This window comes from Salmo salar, chromosome ssa13, assembly GCF_905237065.1.
Source record: "Salmo salar chromosome ssa13, Ssal_v3.1, whole genome shotgun sequence".
Classification (NCBI taxonomy): Eukaryota; Metazoa; Chordata; class Actinopteri; order Salmoniformes; family Salmonidae; genus Salmo; species Salmo salar.
In genome coordinates, this window is record NC_059454.1 from 40861381 (window position 1) to 40876742 (window position 15362).

Below are 15362 nucleotides of genomic sequence, written 5' to 3' on the forward strand. Positions count from 1 at the left end.
GTGAATGTCTCTATGGGATGTGAGGTAGGTGTATACTGTGCCTGTGAATGAATGGAAAGAAGATCACACAAGATGAAATGTTTATGGACATGCACACAGAGGGAAATAAATCAGGGAATTCTGCATCTCTTGTGGTTGTGGAATGTTTTGGAAGCAAACCTGTGTGTCCTAACAGGAGCACTGAGCTAAGGAGGCAAAAGTGAGGACAGGAAGCAAAAGACAAAATATCTTAGTTAGGTTAGTCATAAAGAAACAACACTAAAGCAGCGAAATAAAAAAATCTGTGGCTCTACTGCCAGAATCGTGAATCCGGATCAGAACCCGAACCACAAAACCAAGTCCAAGTCGTAAACAAGAACGGCACAGCTGTTTACATTCCTGCGTTCAGACTGTTTTTAGACGGCAGCACAGATGCAATGTGAATTAATGTAACATTTGCATAAACTGGATGACCTGGAAAATGTCATGAGTTTCGAAGTTGAACTGGATGCCCGATTACACTAATGAAACTTTAAAACTCCTGGTCATGTTGTCTTTGCATTCCTCCAAGCTAAGAGAGACAGACAGACAGCGAGAGTGAGACGGGAAAGAAAGAGACTCAAGAGAGAGGGACTGAGAAAGAGAGAAATATAAAGACAGAAAGAGAGAGGAGTAGGGCAGCAGGTGCTGAGGCCCTGTGTTGATTATGACTTTCAAAGTGGCACACAAGTGAACAACAAAAACTAAAATTCACAAATAAAAAGCAAAAGAATAGAAGTGTAGGATTAAGGAATGGGTCATAATTTAAAGCAATGTTGCAGGATGATTTATGTAAAGTTTTTATTAGTAGTATTAACTCAAATTAAGTATATTACAAATGAAATTATGGTGTTGCAATTGCACTGCAACTAATGTACACACAGCCTACATGATGGTTCATAACAGCAAAGATTTTCAGAATAATCACTGAACGATAATTGAGGAAAATTGTTTGCTATAATTATGTTATAAATATAAATACGTTTCAAGCAAAGTGTTTTAAAATGTTTAATTAGACTTAATGAATGACAGAGTAATTTTCAAATATTTAATTTTGTTCCAATCTTAGTCAACTGCAGAGAGCGGGGTCAAAGCATCCTGGTGCAAATATAGCTTCTACCTGTCCATCCTTCATCTGCTTCACATGACATCAAACATCAATCTTTGTACAAAACAACAAAAAATAGCAGATAATTATCGATTCACCATCGAACTTCATCTTAATAAATTCTGTTCAAAAAATAATTAAATTCTACAACAATATTGGATATGAGAATACATTGTTCAGAATAAACATAATAAAAAAAATAAAAAAACACTGGTTGTTGTAGTTTCTATTCCTACAAAAACGCAATTAACTATATTACATATCTCCAATCACTCAGGAAATATAGCATACATGTCCCATGTGTGCCTCAATACTTACTTACAGAACTGTGCAACATTGTCAATAGCATCCAGATACCATGGAGATTGGTCACATCTTAGGTTTTATGTAGGACTGGGACTTTAGGTCCAGGATCATGTGATTTCCTGGAAGAAGCCGCCCTGGCCTCCCTCCTCTGCCCCTTAGTGGCCTCTGCTGGGCTATGTTTCCAGGAAAGGGGCCTGCTGGACAGGCTGTGAGAGCCCTACACAGGGAGAGATCGGCTCATTGAGAAAAACAAAAACACAGAGGGGAGGTGGGAAGACTCTCCCTCCTTACAGAAGGCTGCTGGCGCCATGACAGGAAAAAGTTCCCGCCGCCACAATGCAAAGAAAACCTGTCTGTCTGCTCTGGCCCGCTTCTTAAAAAGGTCACAGACCTTCCAGTCTGGAATATGCTTAACTCTTATACCAGTGATTGCTACAGGAAATGTAATGACACGATTGTTCATACCAGCATAATAATTCCCCAAAAAATCAACAACATTAGCTGTGAATGGGAACTTGATGCATACAGAAGGGTAGCATTTGCAGATGGAAGCAATAAAGAAGACATGAGGTTAAATAAAATCATCATGGTGGATCTACAGATAAAAACAATATAGTGATACATTTTCACAATATGTTAAAGTTCATGGCATTCCATGTTTGTTGTTGTAGACTACAGTACTGGTACTTTTCAAACATTACCCTCAGTTTGAATCCACAGTGGCTCCCTGTGGCGGAGTTGAGGAATGCTAGACACATACATTATGAAACCATTTTTCCATGGTAGATCTCATTGACCACAACATAAAAAATGGGAGCATTTATTTGCATTTTTAACAATTTCAGGATGTAATTTATTCACTGAGTAAATAGAATATATTGACATTTACAGTGTACAGTACCATTTCACAATCCTTTTCTAAATTCCTCACAAATCAAAGTCCTAATATGATCATTAATATGTCAATTATCTTAAAATTCAATACATACAAAAGTGAAATAATTAATGAAATGTACCATAATAAATGTTAATTAATGCATATTCCTTAAATAACAATTGTCATAAAGGCAAATATCATTACAGAACATTAGTCATTTCAAAATTGTAAACAAATCTTACAATCTGTACAGTAGCACCTTCAAATATCCCAAGGCTCCTCCCATAGCCTCACACACAAACACACATGCAGGAAGGAACCATGCTCAGGAGTCAAACTCTGGCTGCTGCTCTATCAGAACCGTGGTGTCGTCCCTGGCCCTGCATGTGACATCCAGACAGGACACACCTAGCGCTATCAGACATAACCACGTCTAGAGGGAGAGAGAGAGAGAGAGATGGGGAGAGTGGTGTGAGAGAGCCAGTACAACGTATAATCATTCTACTGCCAGGACCACATTCCTACACATACAACTGTCCTCACACAAAGTTTGTTAAAAGTTTAAAGGCCCAGTGGAGACAAAAATGTAATTTGCCTATGTTTTATATATATTTTCACACTATAAGGTTGGAATAATACTGTGAAAATTATGATAGTTCCCTTTAAGTGTAAGAGCTGTATGAAAATTTCAGCCTGTTGTAGTTGGATGGAGTTTTGGCCTGCCTGGTGACATCACGAGGCGGCAAATTAGTTAATAGATCAATAAGAAAGAAATCCAAACCTCTCTCCCAATAACAGCTAGTTTTCCATTTTCCCCTCCCCACTCAGACCACTCCCAGACAGTCATAGCAAAATTCTTGCTCGAGAAATTGCTCTCTGCTGAGAAGCTAGTTTTGTTTAGTTTTGACAATTTCAATTGAAAACAATCACGGTAAGGTACTTACTTGGCACCCAGAAATTATTTGATGTTGAGATAAAAACAGCTGCATTGGACCTTTAATAACTGGCTCAGTGGTTGAAGTTTAAAGTGGTCCTCCAAATAACACTTTTGGTTTGGTATGCTTCGCAAAGACATGGAAACATGACCACACAAAAAGCTATATAAAGAATAAACAGCATTAATTTAAAAAATAAAAATACTTACCAGGTAACCCACAAATCCCAAATAGGCTATGCAGAGAAAAGCAGCCAACACATACAGCCACACACTGTTCAGAGAGGTCACATAGATGACTACAAAGTACATGTTGATACAACACACCAACAAGATCACAACTCCTCCCCCAATCTTCCAAAATCTGAAAGGAGAATGGCGATAGTAACAGAAGTCAGTTGCATAAAAAAAGTGTAATCTCATATCGTATGTTATGTAAAATGTAATGTACCTCAATTGTTATAGTTTTCACTATAATTGTGGTGTACTTACAATCCATTGGCAAATTCACTCATGAGGGAGGATAAACTGGTGAAAGTGAGGATGGGAATCAAAGCAAACGGCAGCTGTGAGTGGGGGAGAAAGAAAGCAGCCATGAGAAGGGGTCCCACTTGAAGTTGACAATCCCCAATAGATGCTTCAACTATTAACCAACTACTCTGTTGAATTGCAACAGCTTGCCTGGGGTCGACCTGGGGACATGAAGTTAGGTTAGATTGTGGTTGAGGCTAGGTTTACGGTTGAACCAGGATGTGGACATGAAGCTAGGGTTGGGGTTAGGGTTGTGGATAGGTTTAGGGTTGAACCGGGATGTTAATGTGAAGCTAGGGTTAGGGTTGTGTGTTAGGGTTGAACTGGGCTGTGGACATTAAACTAGGGTTAAGGTTAATGGATTTGCATGCACTGCCGTCTGACCTGACTCGCCCGGTTAAATAAAGGTGAAACAAATAAATAACCTGCATGCTCTGCAGCACGTTCAAGAAGTCGTTCATGCCCGTCAGGTGGGTGACGTCCTGGAAGATGGCCACCAGCAGGGTGGGCGTGATGGCGATGGAGCGGGTCAGCAACACCCGGGAGAAACGGGACCAGCGCAGGTTCAAAAAGCCCTGTAGGGATGGAACGGGTTCAAGATCTGTGACTTTCATTGAGCTAATGTAGGGTTTTATATGATGTCTGTGGTGTGTTTGTGATGACAGAGCTTAGCCACTGTCATTTTAACTTCTTACCATCACAAACACACCACAGCCTATCTGACTGATATCCTTCAGTCAAAGAGACAGCTAAAGCAATTAGCAGATCCAAAAAAATCTAATTGATCCAGGGGTTGACTCAAAGTCGATCTCATCTTTCAATTGAATTGACCATGAATGAATGTGTTCTTGCACACACCTCCATGACAAACTGTCCTGAGTAGGTCCCGGTCATGGTTGAACTCTGACCTGCTGCCAGGATTCCCACGGCCCAGATATAGAGTGCTGCAGGGCCGAAGATACAGCCCAGAACTACTCCCTGTAATGATAGGGGTAACATTCAGTGTTGTGTCAGGAAAACACCTAGCCCAACAGCAGAGTCATAAAAAAGACCTGAGTGTATGGTAATGCAAGACTAGGTATACTGAACAAAAATAAAAACGCAACATGCAGCAACTTCAAAGATTTTACAGAGTTACAGTTAATATAAGGAAATCATTCAATTGAAATAAATTCATTAGACCCTAATATAAGGATTTCACATGACTGGGCATAGGCCCACCCACTTGGGAGCCAGGTCCAACCAATCAGAATGAGTTTTCCCCACAAAAGGGCTTTATTCGAGACAGAAATACTCCTCAGCAGCACCCCACCTCCTCAAACAATTCCGCAGGTGAAGAAGCCAGATGTGGAGGTCCTGGGCTGGCATGGTTACACTTGGTCTGCGGTTGTGAAACCGGTTGGACATACTGCCAAATTCCCTAAAACGACGTTGGACATTCCTGCAGTCAGCATGCCAATTGCACACTCCCTCAAAACTTGAGACATCTGTGGCATTGTGTTGTGTGACAAAACTGCACATTTTAGAGTAGCCTTTTATTGTCCCCAGCACAAGGTGCACCTGTGTAATGATCATGCTCTTTAATCAGTTTAATGATATGCCACACCGGTCCGGTGGATGGATTATCTTGGCAAAGGAGAAATGCTCACTACCAGGGATGTAAACAAATTTGTGCACAAAATGTGAGAGAAATAAGCTTTTTGTGCATATTGAACATTTCTAGGATCTTTTATTTCAGCTGAAAAAACATGGGACCAGCACTTTACAAGCTGCGCTTATATTTTTGTTCAGTATAATTTCCTATGATCATTGTTTTGCCAAATACTGTCACCCAGCACAACAGATCTGGGACCAAGCTTGAATAACAGGGAAAAAAACAAAATGGTGGCATTCAGCCTGAGGATGAAAGTGCAGCCTTACGCCTTTGTAGATGTCCACCTGCAGTGTCTCATTGTTCAAGGGGAACAGATCCAGGTGAAGAATACCAGTTGCATTACAGATGTCATGCTGAAATGAAGAGCAATAAGACATGTTGTTAAGAACGACAAAAACAACAGTGTTCATGTAATGCACAATCCAATGATTAGTTTCTTAGTTCCATACAGAGTAGCTACATACGCACCACTTCAATGTTTGTGCGTCCATAGACAGCCTCAGCGAAGACAGCCACCACAAATACGTTGATGAGGAAAGAGAGGAAGAGCGCAATGGTCGACTCAATGAAGAAGTATTTGTTGGCCTCCTTGAGCTCCTTCTTACTGGAACGATCAATCTGTCGAGACTGAGCATTGTCCAACAGAATCAAACTTATAGACAGAAAGGAATTCCACAATCACTACCATTCTACGGTCATCAATGGACACACTACAACAGTTTCTTGATTGTCAATATCTCCACTAAATCATTATTACAGTATAAAACGTTGCAAGGCTATACAACAGCGATGGTGTAATTGTGATTGAGTGGAAAAATATTGAATATGATTCTAAAATAGAGCCACTGTGGTCTTCCATGGCTACCTTGACGAGGGCAGAGTGCAGGTAGATATTGTGGGGCATTATGACAGCCCCTACGATGCCCACAGCCTGCTCCAGCTGCACAGGACCACAGCCTTCACAGTACGGCATAAACATCCCCTTGAGCAGCTCCCCCTGGTCCGGACGCACCATCACATACTGGGAGGAAAAGAGGTCAGAGGTCACCACAACCTTCCTCTACATTAGAGCATCACATACTGAGAGGGAGAATGCTTGTCCACTCAGAGAGTACAGGTATGACTGCTACAAGGCAGGCAGCGTACATGTACAGGGTGCATCCACAATTCCTATTCCTCCACAAAAGAATCGAAAGGACAGTCAAGCCTTGTGTACCTCATATCCAAAGGTGATGGCCATGATTGTAATAAGGACCCCAAAAAAGGCCTCAAGTTTCCTCAGACCATACTTGTCCAGGAAGAGGAACACAAATGTGTCGATGATGGTGATGAGAACACCCCCCCACAAAGGTATCCTGTAGACACAGGACGTAACAAATAATTTAGGGTACCAATAGCACTATACTCCCTATTCTGTAATAGCCTACAATCAGTCAGTACTGTCATCTACCTGCCAGAGGAGAGGAGGTTGAATGCAATGGCACAGCCTATGACCTCCTGCATGTCGGAACCAATAATGGCCAGCTCCACCATCAACCACAGGACAATGCGTGGCACCTAGGCAGAAGAGAAAAACATGAATTGAACAACATTCTGAAACATTTGACGTCCAATACGAAGCAACAGTTGTAGACTAGTACAAAAAAAGTAATTTATGATGAGCAACTGTATTAAAGGCAATGGAAGAATTTGATTTAGTTCATTCAATATTGGTCGGGTTTCTCAAGAGAGTGTGAGTGACAAAAAGGGAGCCTCACGGTGGGGTACTGGCGGTTGCAGACTTCTGCCAGGTGCATCCCAGTGACCACACCCAGTCTGGCTGCCAGCCTCTGTAACAGCAGACCAATGATGGTGGCTGCCAGAAGAACCCACAACAGCTGGATACATGGGAGGAGAACAGAGATGTCATCCATCTGTGATACACAAACGTTTCTAATCATAACGCAACATTTTTCAGAATTTGTTCTTTAAAAGGCAGATTTCCCTGACCCAGATTAAGTCTACTCCTCTGTCCAAAAATGATGCAGAACAGCTAGTCAAATACATCAGCTATAATCTTGACCTGAATCTTGACCCCCCCCCCAAAAAAAAATGTGATCATATTACTCCAGTGCTAGCTCTCTCTCTGTGTTGTCACGTGTTGCTGCCTTGCTATGTTGTTGTCTTAGGTCTCTTGTTGTGATGTGTATTTTGTCCTATATTTATATTGATTAAAAAAAAAAAAATATCCCAGGCCCCCGTCCCCGCAGGAGGCCTTTTGGTAGGCCGTCAACATAAATAATTTGTTCTTAACTGACTTGCCTAGTTAAATAAAAGGTTAAATAAAATAATTTTAAAAAGGCTTTATTAAATTAATTTGATTTAAATTTGCCTAGTGTAAATTGCACTTTTTGAAGAGGGATTTTCCATTGAGCTTGCTTTTTAGTCCAGGAATATGCTTAATCTGGTCTGGGAAACTAGCCTTTTGGGTTTGAATACAACGTTGAACCTTCATGTACCTTGAATCCTGCTTTAGCACCTGACTGCAGGTCTGACTCTATATTTCCTGGGTCTAGGTAGGCGATGCTCATCAGGAATCCTGGTCCTGTGAAGGCCCATAGCTTACGGAAACTGAACCACATCTAAACCAGGAGGGAGGAATAAGGGTTTAAACATTTATTGCTCCAAAACAATTTTCAAAATGTAAAGTATATATTCTGATGCACTTTTGAGGCCCTTTGCTCCACTATGAGCTAAAAGTAATACATCAAAGTCAAATAAGCCAAGTCTATTCACTGTGAACAGACCAGCAAATCATAGTACAATTGGGATTCTAAGAGAGACAGTCTGAGACCTTTCTCTCTCATACCTGACTGTCATCATCTGGAATGGGGACCTTATGGTGAAAATAGGTACTAGATAGATCAGTTCCCCCATTCTGGCCCTCTGGAAAGACAGAGGGGGCTCCTCGCTGTGTCTGTGTGGTCTCAACTCCTTTCCCCTGTGCCATGTCTTCTGAAATAAGAGACACGGTGAGATACACTCATTAACATAGCTGAACAACTCAGTCAAACCAGTTCAGGCTATTACATCAGGTCACAGAACGTGCACAATTTTATTTCACAACTGCATAACTTTTACAGCGCAGTAATGTCATCAAGGAAGTATTACATTTGCTTCCCTCCTGCCCATACAGCTGAGCAGGCAAGTATGAACTCAGTGGTGCCTATAGTAAACTGTATCATGGCTGAAATCCAACCATGCTGATTGCAATAAATATAATCCAGTCATATAGATTTGATTGCAAGAACAAACACAGTACAACATTGACAAGCACAAGCCGATCTGAAAATTATTTGAGCCAGCAGCAAGAAAGTACTTTTATAACACTCAACTTTGACTGGCTGTTTCAGTGGCAGTCCAAAGGACACAACTCAAAGGTTTGCTTGCTGTGTGATACACAGTACCAGTCAAAAGTTTGGACACACCAACTCATTCATAGGTTATTTATTTATTTTTTACATTGTAGAATAATAGTGAAGACATCAAAACTATGAAATAACACATATGGAATCATGTAGTAACCAAACAAGTGTTAAATCAAAATATATTTTAGATTCTTCAAAAGTAACCGCCCTTTGCCTTGATGACAGCTTTGCACACTCTTGGCATTCTCTCAACCAGCTTCATGAGGAATGCTTTTCCAACAGTCTTGAAGGAGTTCCCACATATGCTGAAAACTTTTTGGCTGCTTTTCCTTCACTCTGCGGTCAAACATCCCAGACCATCTCAATTATGTTGAGGTTGGGTGACTGTGGAGGCCAGGTCATCTGATGCAGCACTCCTTCATTCTCTTTGGTCAAATAGCCCTTACACAGCCTGGAGGTGCGTTTTGGGTCATTGTCCTGTTGAAAAACAAATGGTAGTCCCAGATGGGATGCGTATCACTGCAGAATGCTGTGGTAGCCATACTGGTTAAGTGTGCCTTAAATTCTAAATAAATCACAGACAAAGCACCCCCACACCTCCTCCTTCTTCTTCTTGGCCCAAGCAAGTCTTTTCTTATTGGTGTCCTTTAGTAGTGGTCTCTTTGCAGCAATTTGACCATGAAGGCCTGACTCATGTGTCTGTTACTTGAACTCTGTGAAGCATTTATTTGGGCTGCAATCTGAGGTGCAATTAACTCTAATGAACTTATCCTCTGCAGCAGAGGTAACTCTGGGTCTTCCTTTCCTGTGGTGGTCCTCATGAGAGCCAGTCTCATCACAGCGCTGAATGGTTTTTGCAACTGCACTTTTTACAGACCTTCATGTCTTAAAGTAATGATGGACTGTCGTTTCTCTTTGCTTATTTGAGCTGTTCTTTCCATAATATGGACTTGGTCTTTTACCAAATAGGGCTATCTTCTGTATATCATCCCTACCTTGTCACAACACAACTGATTGGCTCAAACGCATTAAGAAGGAAAGAAATTCCACAAATTAACATTTAACAAGGCACACCTGTTAATTGAAATGTATTCCAGATAACTACCTCATGATGCTGGTTGAGAGAATGCCAAAAATGTGCAAAGCTGTCATCAAGGCAAAGGGTGGCTACTTTGAAGAATCTCAAATTTAAAATATATTTTGATTTGTTTAACACTTTTTTGGTTACTACATGATTCCATGTGTTATTTCACAGTTTTGAAGTCTTCACTATTATTCTACAATGTAGAAAATATAAAAAAAAAAAAAACTTGGTACTGTATATCTCAAAAACTGGACTGTAAGCAAGCAAGTTTATTTTCTGTAACATGTAGCCTACTTACACAGAGATGTGTGTGCATGACAAACCGACCTCTGTGCAACCCGATTTCTTTTGGACTGCCATTGACACAACCAGTCAATGTAACAGAAATGAAGTGGTTTCTTCTCTGCTGCTCCTACCATAGAATACACTTTATACTGTTCTACTTCTATGGCTCCCTTACCTTCTCCATGTGTTGGCTCCTGGTCTGTAGGAATACTGGGAGGTAGTGAGGAGATGTGGATGTTCCCAGGATGGGGGGTTCTGTCTGAAAACAGTAACACACAGAGTTATAATTTAGGGTAGATTATGGTGTGGTTGGCTACACTCAAACCATTTTCACAAAAAGTATACTAGCCTAATGTACACAAAACTAATCCAACCCATGCAAAGAGAACTGGGACTTCCCACATAGGACTACTGTAAATTACAGGGTTTAGCTGAAAAATGCCACCCACAAAACAATTGGACTGACTGAGTCAAATAAAAACCATGAACTTTTTTTACTTGATCAACAATTCATCAAATTATGATAACAATGAGTAAATATTGCCCTCAAACATGGTCACAATGGAAAAAAAATTTTTATACTTCGTGCACTGAATAAGGAAAGAGCAAAAGAAGCATGCATTGAACATAGCAATAAGCACATTTTCTGTAGAGTACTCTTCACATCTTTTTTAAAAGTCCATCTATGTAACATATCAAATAGTCCCGCTAAGGTCTGACACGTCACCCTCGCAGCTGAATTAATGTATTTATTCCCCCTAGCGCTGAGATATTTTAGCTCTACTGTCACCTTACCTGACGTCAGAAAAGATAACATTTTTGATGAACTGAAGCGCTTCATCCCTGTCTTCTTCAAAGCCAAAAGGTAGGTTACCTGTCCATTAATTAGTAGGTCCTCATGGACGATATTGGTATGAGCATGCAAGTGCAGTCAGGTATTCAGGTAAATAATATGACTTCCTGTTTTGGAATAGCCTACTTTGTGTGGCAATTGATGCCGCGTTCACATCATGTCGGACCTGGAGTGATCGGAGGGAACAACTTATCTACCTCGGAGGAACGACATGGGGAGGAACTCAATGGTATATTCCTCGCGTCCTCTCTCTCTTCTCGCCTAGTTCTCAAACCTTCTCCTCCTATGGGGTTTGAGAACGAGGCGAGAGGACCCAAAGAGTATGCGATTGAGATTCTCCCATGGAGTGTTTCACGACAAGTGCTAATAGCTTGGTAGGAACACAATAACCATTTTATTTTATTTTAGAATATATATTTTAAAGATTAAGCCATGCAAGTCTAAGTACACACGGCCGGTACAGTGAAACTGCGAATGGCTCATTAAATATATATATATATATATATATATTTTTTTTTTTCTTTACCCCTTTTTCTCCCCAATTTCGTGGTATCCAATTGGTACAGTCAAAAGTTTTGAGAATGACACAAATATTAATTTTCACAAAGTCTGTTGCCTCAGTTTGTATGATGGCAATTTGCATATACTCCAGAATGTTATGAAGAGTGATCAGCTGAATTGCAATTAATTGCAAAGTCCCTCTTTGCCATGCAAATGAACTGAATCCCCCAAAAACATTTCCACTGCATTTCAGCCCTGCCACAAAAGGACCAGCTGACATCATGTCAGTGATTCTCTCGTTAACAAAGGTCATTGCTTTGCACAAAAAGGGCTTCACAGGCAAGGATATTGCTGCCAGTAAGATTGCACCTAAATCAACCATTTATCGGATCATCAAGAACTTCAAGGAGAGCGGTTCAATTGTTGTGAAGAAGGCTTCAGGGCACCCAAGAAAGTCCAACAAGAGGACCGTCTCCTAAAGTTGATTCAGCTGCGGGATCGGGGCACCACCAGTACAGAGCTTGCTCAGGAATAGCAGCAGGCAGGTGTGAGTGCATCTGCACGCACAGTGAGGCGAGGACTTTTGGAGGATGGCCTGGTGTCAAGAAGGGCAGCAAAGAAGCCACTTCTCTCCAGGAAAAACATCAGGGACAGACTGATATTCTGCAAAAGGAACAGGGAATGGACTGCTGAAGACCGGGGTAAAATCATTTTCTCTGATGAATCCCCTTTCCGATTGTTTGGGGCATCCGGAAAAAAGCTTGTCCGGAGAAGTCCTGTGTCATGCCAACAGTAAAGCATCCTGAGACCATTCATGTGTGGGGTTGCTTCTCAGCCAAGGGAGTGGGCTCACTCACAATTTTGCCTAAGAACACAGCCATAAATAAAGAATGGTACCAACACATCCTCTGAGAGCAACTTCTCCCAACCATCCAGGAACAGTTTGGTGACGAACAATGCCTTTTCCAGCATTATGGAGCACCTTGCCATATGGCAAAAGTGATAACTAAGTGGCTCGGGGAACAAAACATAGATATTTTGGGTCCATGGCCAGGAAACTCCCCAGACCTTAATCCCATTGAGAACTTGTGGTCAATCCTCAAGAGGCGGGTGGACAAACAAAACCCCACAAATTCTGACAAACTCCAAGCATTGATTATGCAAGAATAGGCTGCCATCAGTCAGGTTACAATCTTGTCCCATCGCTACCGAAACACAACCCAGCCAAGCCGCACTGCTTCTTGACACAACGCCCACTTAACCCGGAAGCCAGCCACACCAGGAGTAAACACCTGGCGACCACGTCGTGCAATGCGCTGCTGCAGCCGGCCATGACCGGCCCGCCACAGGAGTCGCTAGTGCGCGATGGGACAGGAATATCCCTGCCGACAGAGCCTGGACTCGAACCAGGATCTCTAGTGGCACAGCTAGAGCTGTGAAGCAGTGCCATAAACCACTGTGCCACTCGGGAGGCCCCCCCAAAAACCATTCTAACCATTGACAGCCGAAATGGCCCTTCAAATCTGGGATCCTTGGGACGTCCCCACCCCCTATTGAAGTTGGGTTAAGGTTAGGGTTAGGTAAGGGTTATGGTTAAAGGGGCTACATCCATTTTTGGACTTCTGAATTTATGAAATTGTACCCATTGATTCTTGAAAAATATAACTTATAAATGCCTCATGCCCACCTGCCACAGCAGACACTGCCAGTACTCAATTACAGTTGCTACTGTGGGTCTCTCTACTCTGGAACTCTCTACTCTCTACTCTGGAACTCTCTACTCTCTACTCTGGGACTCTCTACTCTCTACTCTGGAACTCTCTACTCTGGAACTCTCTACTCTCTACTATGGAACTATACTCTCTACTCTAGAGCAAATATATATACAGTGTATTGCCAAAAAACACTCAACAACTTCAAAAATACACTCTGAACTGTCCAATGAACCAAACTAATTAAATAACCCCACAGTACCCAAACATCCTCTCTCTGTTCTAAGCTGACATATGGAATTGTTTTATGATGATCATACCATGGATCATTTAACTATTGATTTACAATTTTAGGACCACTTTAGGTAAATAAATGATCTGGCCTTTACTACTATAGCCCATAGGAATGCATGAATAACACATTCATAAATGGTAAAAAAGACAGTCAGGAAATATATCATAAGGAATAAAGTTTTGAAGTATCTGTCCTATATCTTTAAGATATAAGAAAACGCAGAAGAAGAAAAAAAATACGTAAATTATATATACAGTACCAGGCAAAAGTTTGGATACACCTACTCATTCCAGGTTTTTTTTTGTTGTTGTTTTTTTAAAACTATTTTCTACATTGTAGAATAATAGTGAAGACATCAAAACTATGAAATAACACATATGCAATCATTTAGTAACCAAAACAAAGTGTTAAACAAACAAACACTTGGCATTCTCTCAACCAGCTTCATGAGGAATGCTTTTCCAACAGTCTTGAAGGAGTTCCCACATATGCTGAGCACTTGTTGGCTGCTTTTCCTTCACTCTGCGATCCAACTCATCCCAAACCATCTCAATTGGGTTGAGGTCAAGTGACTGTGAAGGCCAGGTCATCTGATGCAGCACTCCATCACTCTCCTTTGTCAAATAGTGTGAAAAATTGTCATCAAGGCAAAAGGTGTCTACTGGAAAAATTTATTTATTTATTTAAATTTAAAAATAATATTTAGGTTTGTTTAACACTTTTTTTTGGTTACTACATGATACCATATGTGTGATTTCATAGTTTTGATGTCTTCACAATTATTCTACAATGTAGAAAATATTAAAAATAAAGAAAAATGAGTAGGTGTGTCCAAACTTTTGACTGGTACTGTATATATAATTTATGTATTTAATTTTTTAAGCATAAAACTACCTCCATATTTCCATATTTTCAAAAAAACGGTACCGGTTACCTTCAGACGAGTCCTGTGACACTTGTGGGGGTCATAGAGCAAAACAGAGAATCTCCCCTTTCCACAGTGGGGTCACATTAGTTCATTGCCCAAACGGTTTGGACGCTACAAACAGAAATTGGCACATCAACAGTACCGACTTCAGATGACTCCAGTGGGGTGGATTGAGACGCAGCCCACGCAAAAAAATATAAAAACATATCTCTAGCTTAAGCTGATGGATTTTGATGGGGATTTTCTTATTATGTTACTTAGATTACCGCACCGGTGCGTCAAAAGACTCTAGGGGGTTTTAAGGAACGTTTTTCAACAGAATCGGCAGAATGAATACACCCCTGATAACCTGCACACACAGTTGGCTTTCATAGCAGCCACATACAAACAGCATCATCACTTTGCTCATTGTATAATATCTTTTCGCATCTAATTTTAACATATTGTCCCATGTGCATTGTGTAATTTATCTCTGGTCCCTAACTAGCCCCTAACTACCACAGGCATTACAATCGGGTCATGTGCACCTGCACTCCATATTGATGATTACTTGTGTGTTGCCAGCTGTGGGCATGTGGGCAGGATTGAAACAAACCCAACCTTAATTTATGTTGTGATGCAGCCATGACAATAAGTCTCACAAAACTCAGTTTTGGACGAGACTGACTTTATAACCAAAATGATCCTATTTAAACTTTGTAGTCAATTTTGACAGAAGAATTGTCATGTCCTGACCAGTAAAAGGGGTTGTTTGTTATTGTAGTTTCGTCAGGGTGTGGCAGGGGGTGTTTGTTTAGTGTGTTTCGGGGTTTTTGGTTTATGTTCTATGTTTTCTATTTCTATGTGGTTTTTCTATGTTTTCTATTTCT

The 15362-nt window shown here is 41.0% G+C and overlaps 1 protein-coding gene across 5 annotated transcripts; it reads right to left on the bottom strand.

Annotated features, from left to right (window-relative positions):
* Positions 1 to 2236: 2236 nt before the first annotated feature.
* On the bottom strand, positions 2237 to 11296 carry LOC106567082 (natural resistance-associated macrophage protein 2). 5 transcript variants are annotated; one of them, XM_014135958.2, is made up of 15 exons: positions 11000 to 11296; positions 10380 to 10463; positions 8277 to 8419; positions 7927 to 8049; positions 7186 to 7305; positions 6879 to 6985; positions 6645 to 6783; positions 6294 to 6449; positions 5897 to 6055; positions 5695 to 5781; positions 4633 to 4752; positions 4200 to 4349; positions 3736 to 3809; positions 3454 to 3607; positions 2237 to 2742 (listed from the first exon to the last, which is right to left on the bottom strand). In XM_014135958.2, the coding sequence occupies exons 1-15, from the start codon at positions 11043 to 11045 to the stop codon at positions 2635 to 2637; spliced, it is 1770 nt and encodes a 589-aa protein (XP_013991433.1). In that variant the 5' UTR covers positions 11046 to 11296; the 3' UTR covers positions 2237 to 2634. The 5 variants fall into 5 exon arrangements, with proteins under 5 accessions (XP_013991433.1, XP_045549231.1, XP_013991432.1 ...); XM_045693275.1 differs by having other exon boundaries at positions 6879 to 6925; positions 8277 to 8422; positions 11000 to 11295; XM_014135957.2 differs by having other exon boundaries at positions 8277 to 8422; positions 11000 to 11295.
* Positions 11297 to 15362: the final 4066 nt, after the last annotated feature.

Excerpts from the sequence above, each read along its gene's own strand:
- LOC106567082 (XM_014135957.2), bottom strand. The coding sequence starts at position 11,045 with ATGAAGCGCTTCAGTTCATCAAAAATGTTATCTTTTCTGACGTCAG. Across the intron at positions 6,986-7,185 it reads GCAACCGCCAGTACCCCACC|GTGCCACGCATTGTCCTGTG; the intron begins GTGAGGCTCCCT and ends TCTTCTGCCTAG. Across the intron at positions 4,350-4,632 it reads CAGGACAGTTTGTCATGGAG|GGCTTTTTGAACCTGCGCTG; the intron begins GTGTGTGCAAGA and ends CCATCCCTACAG.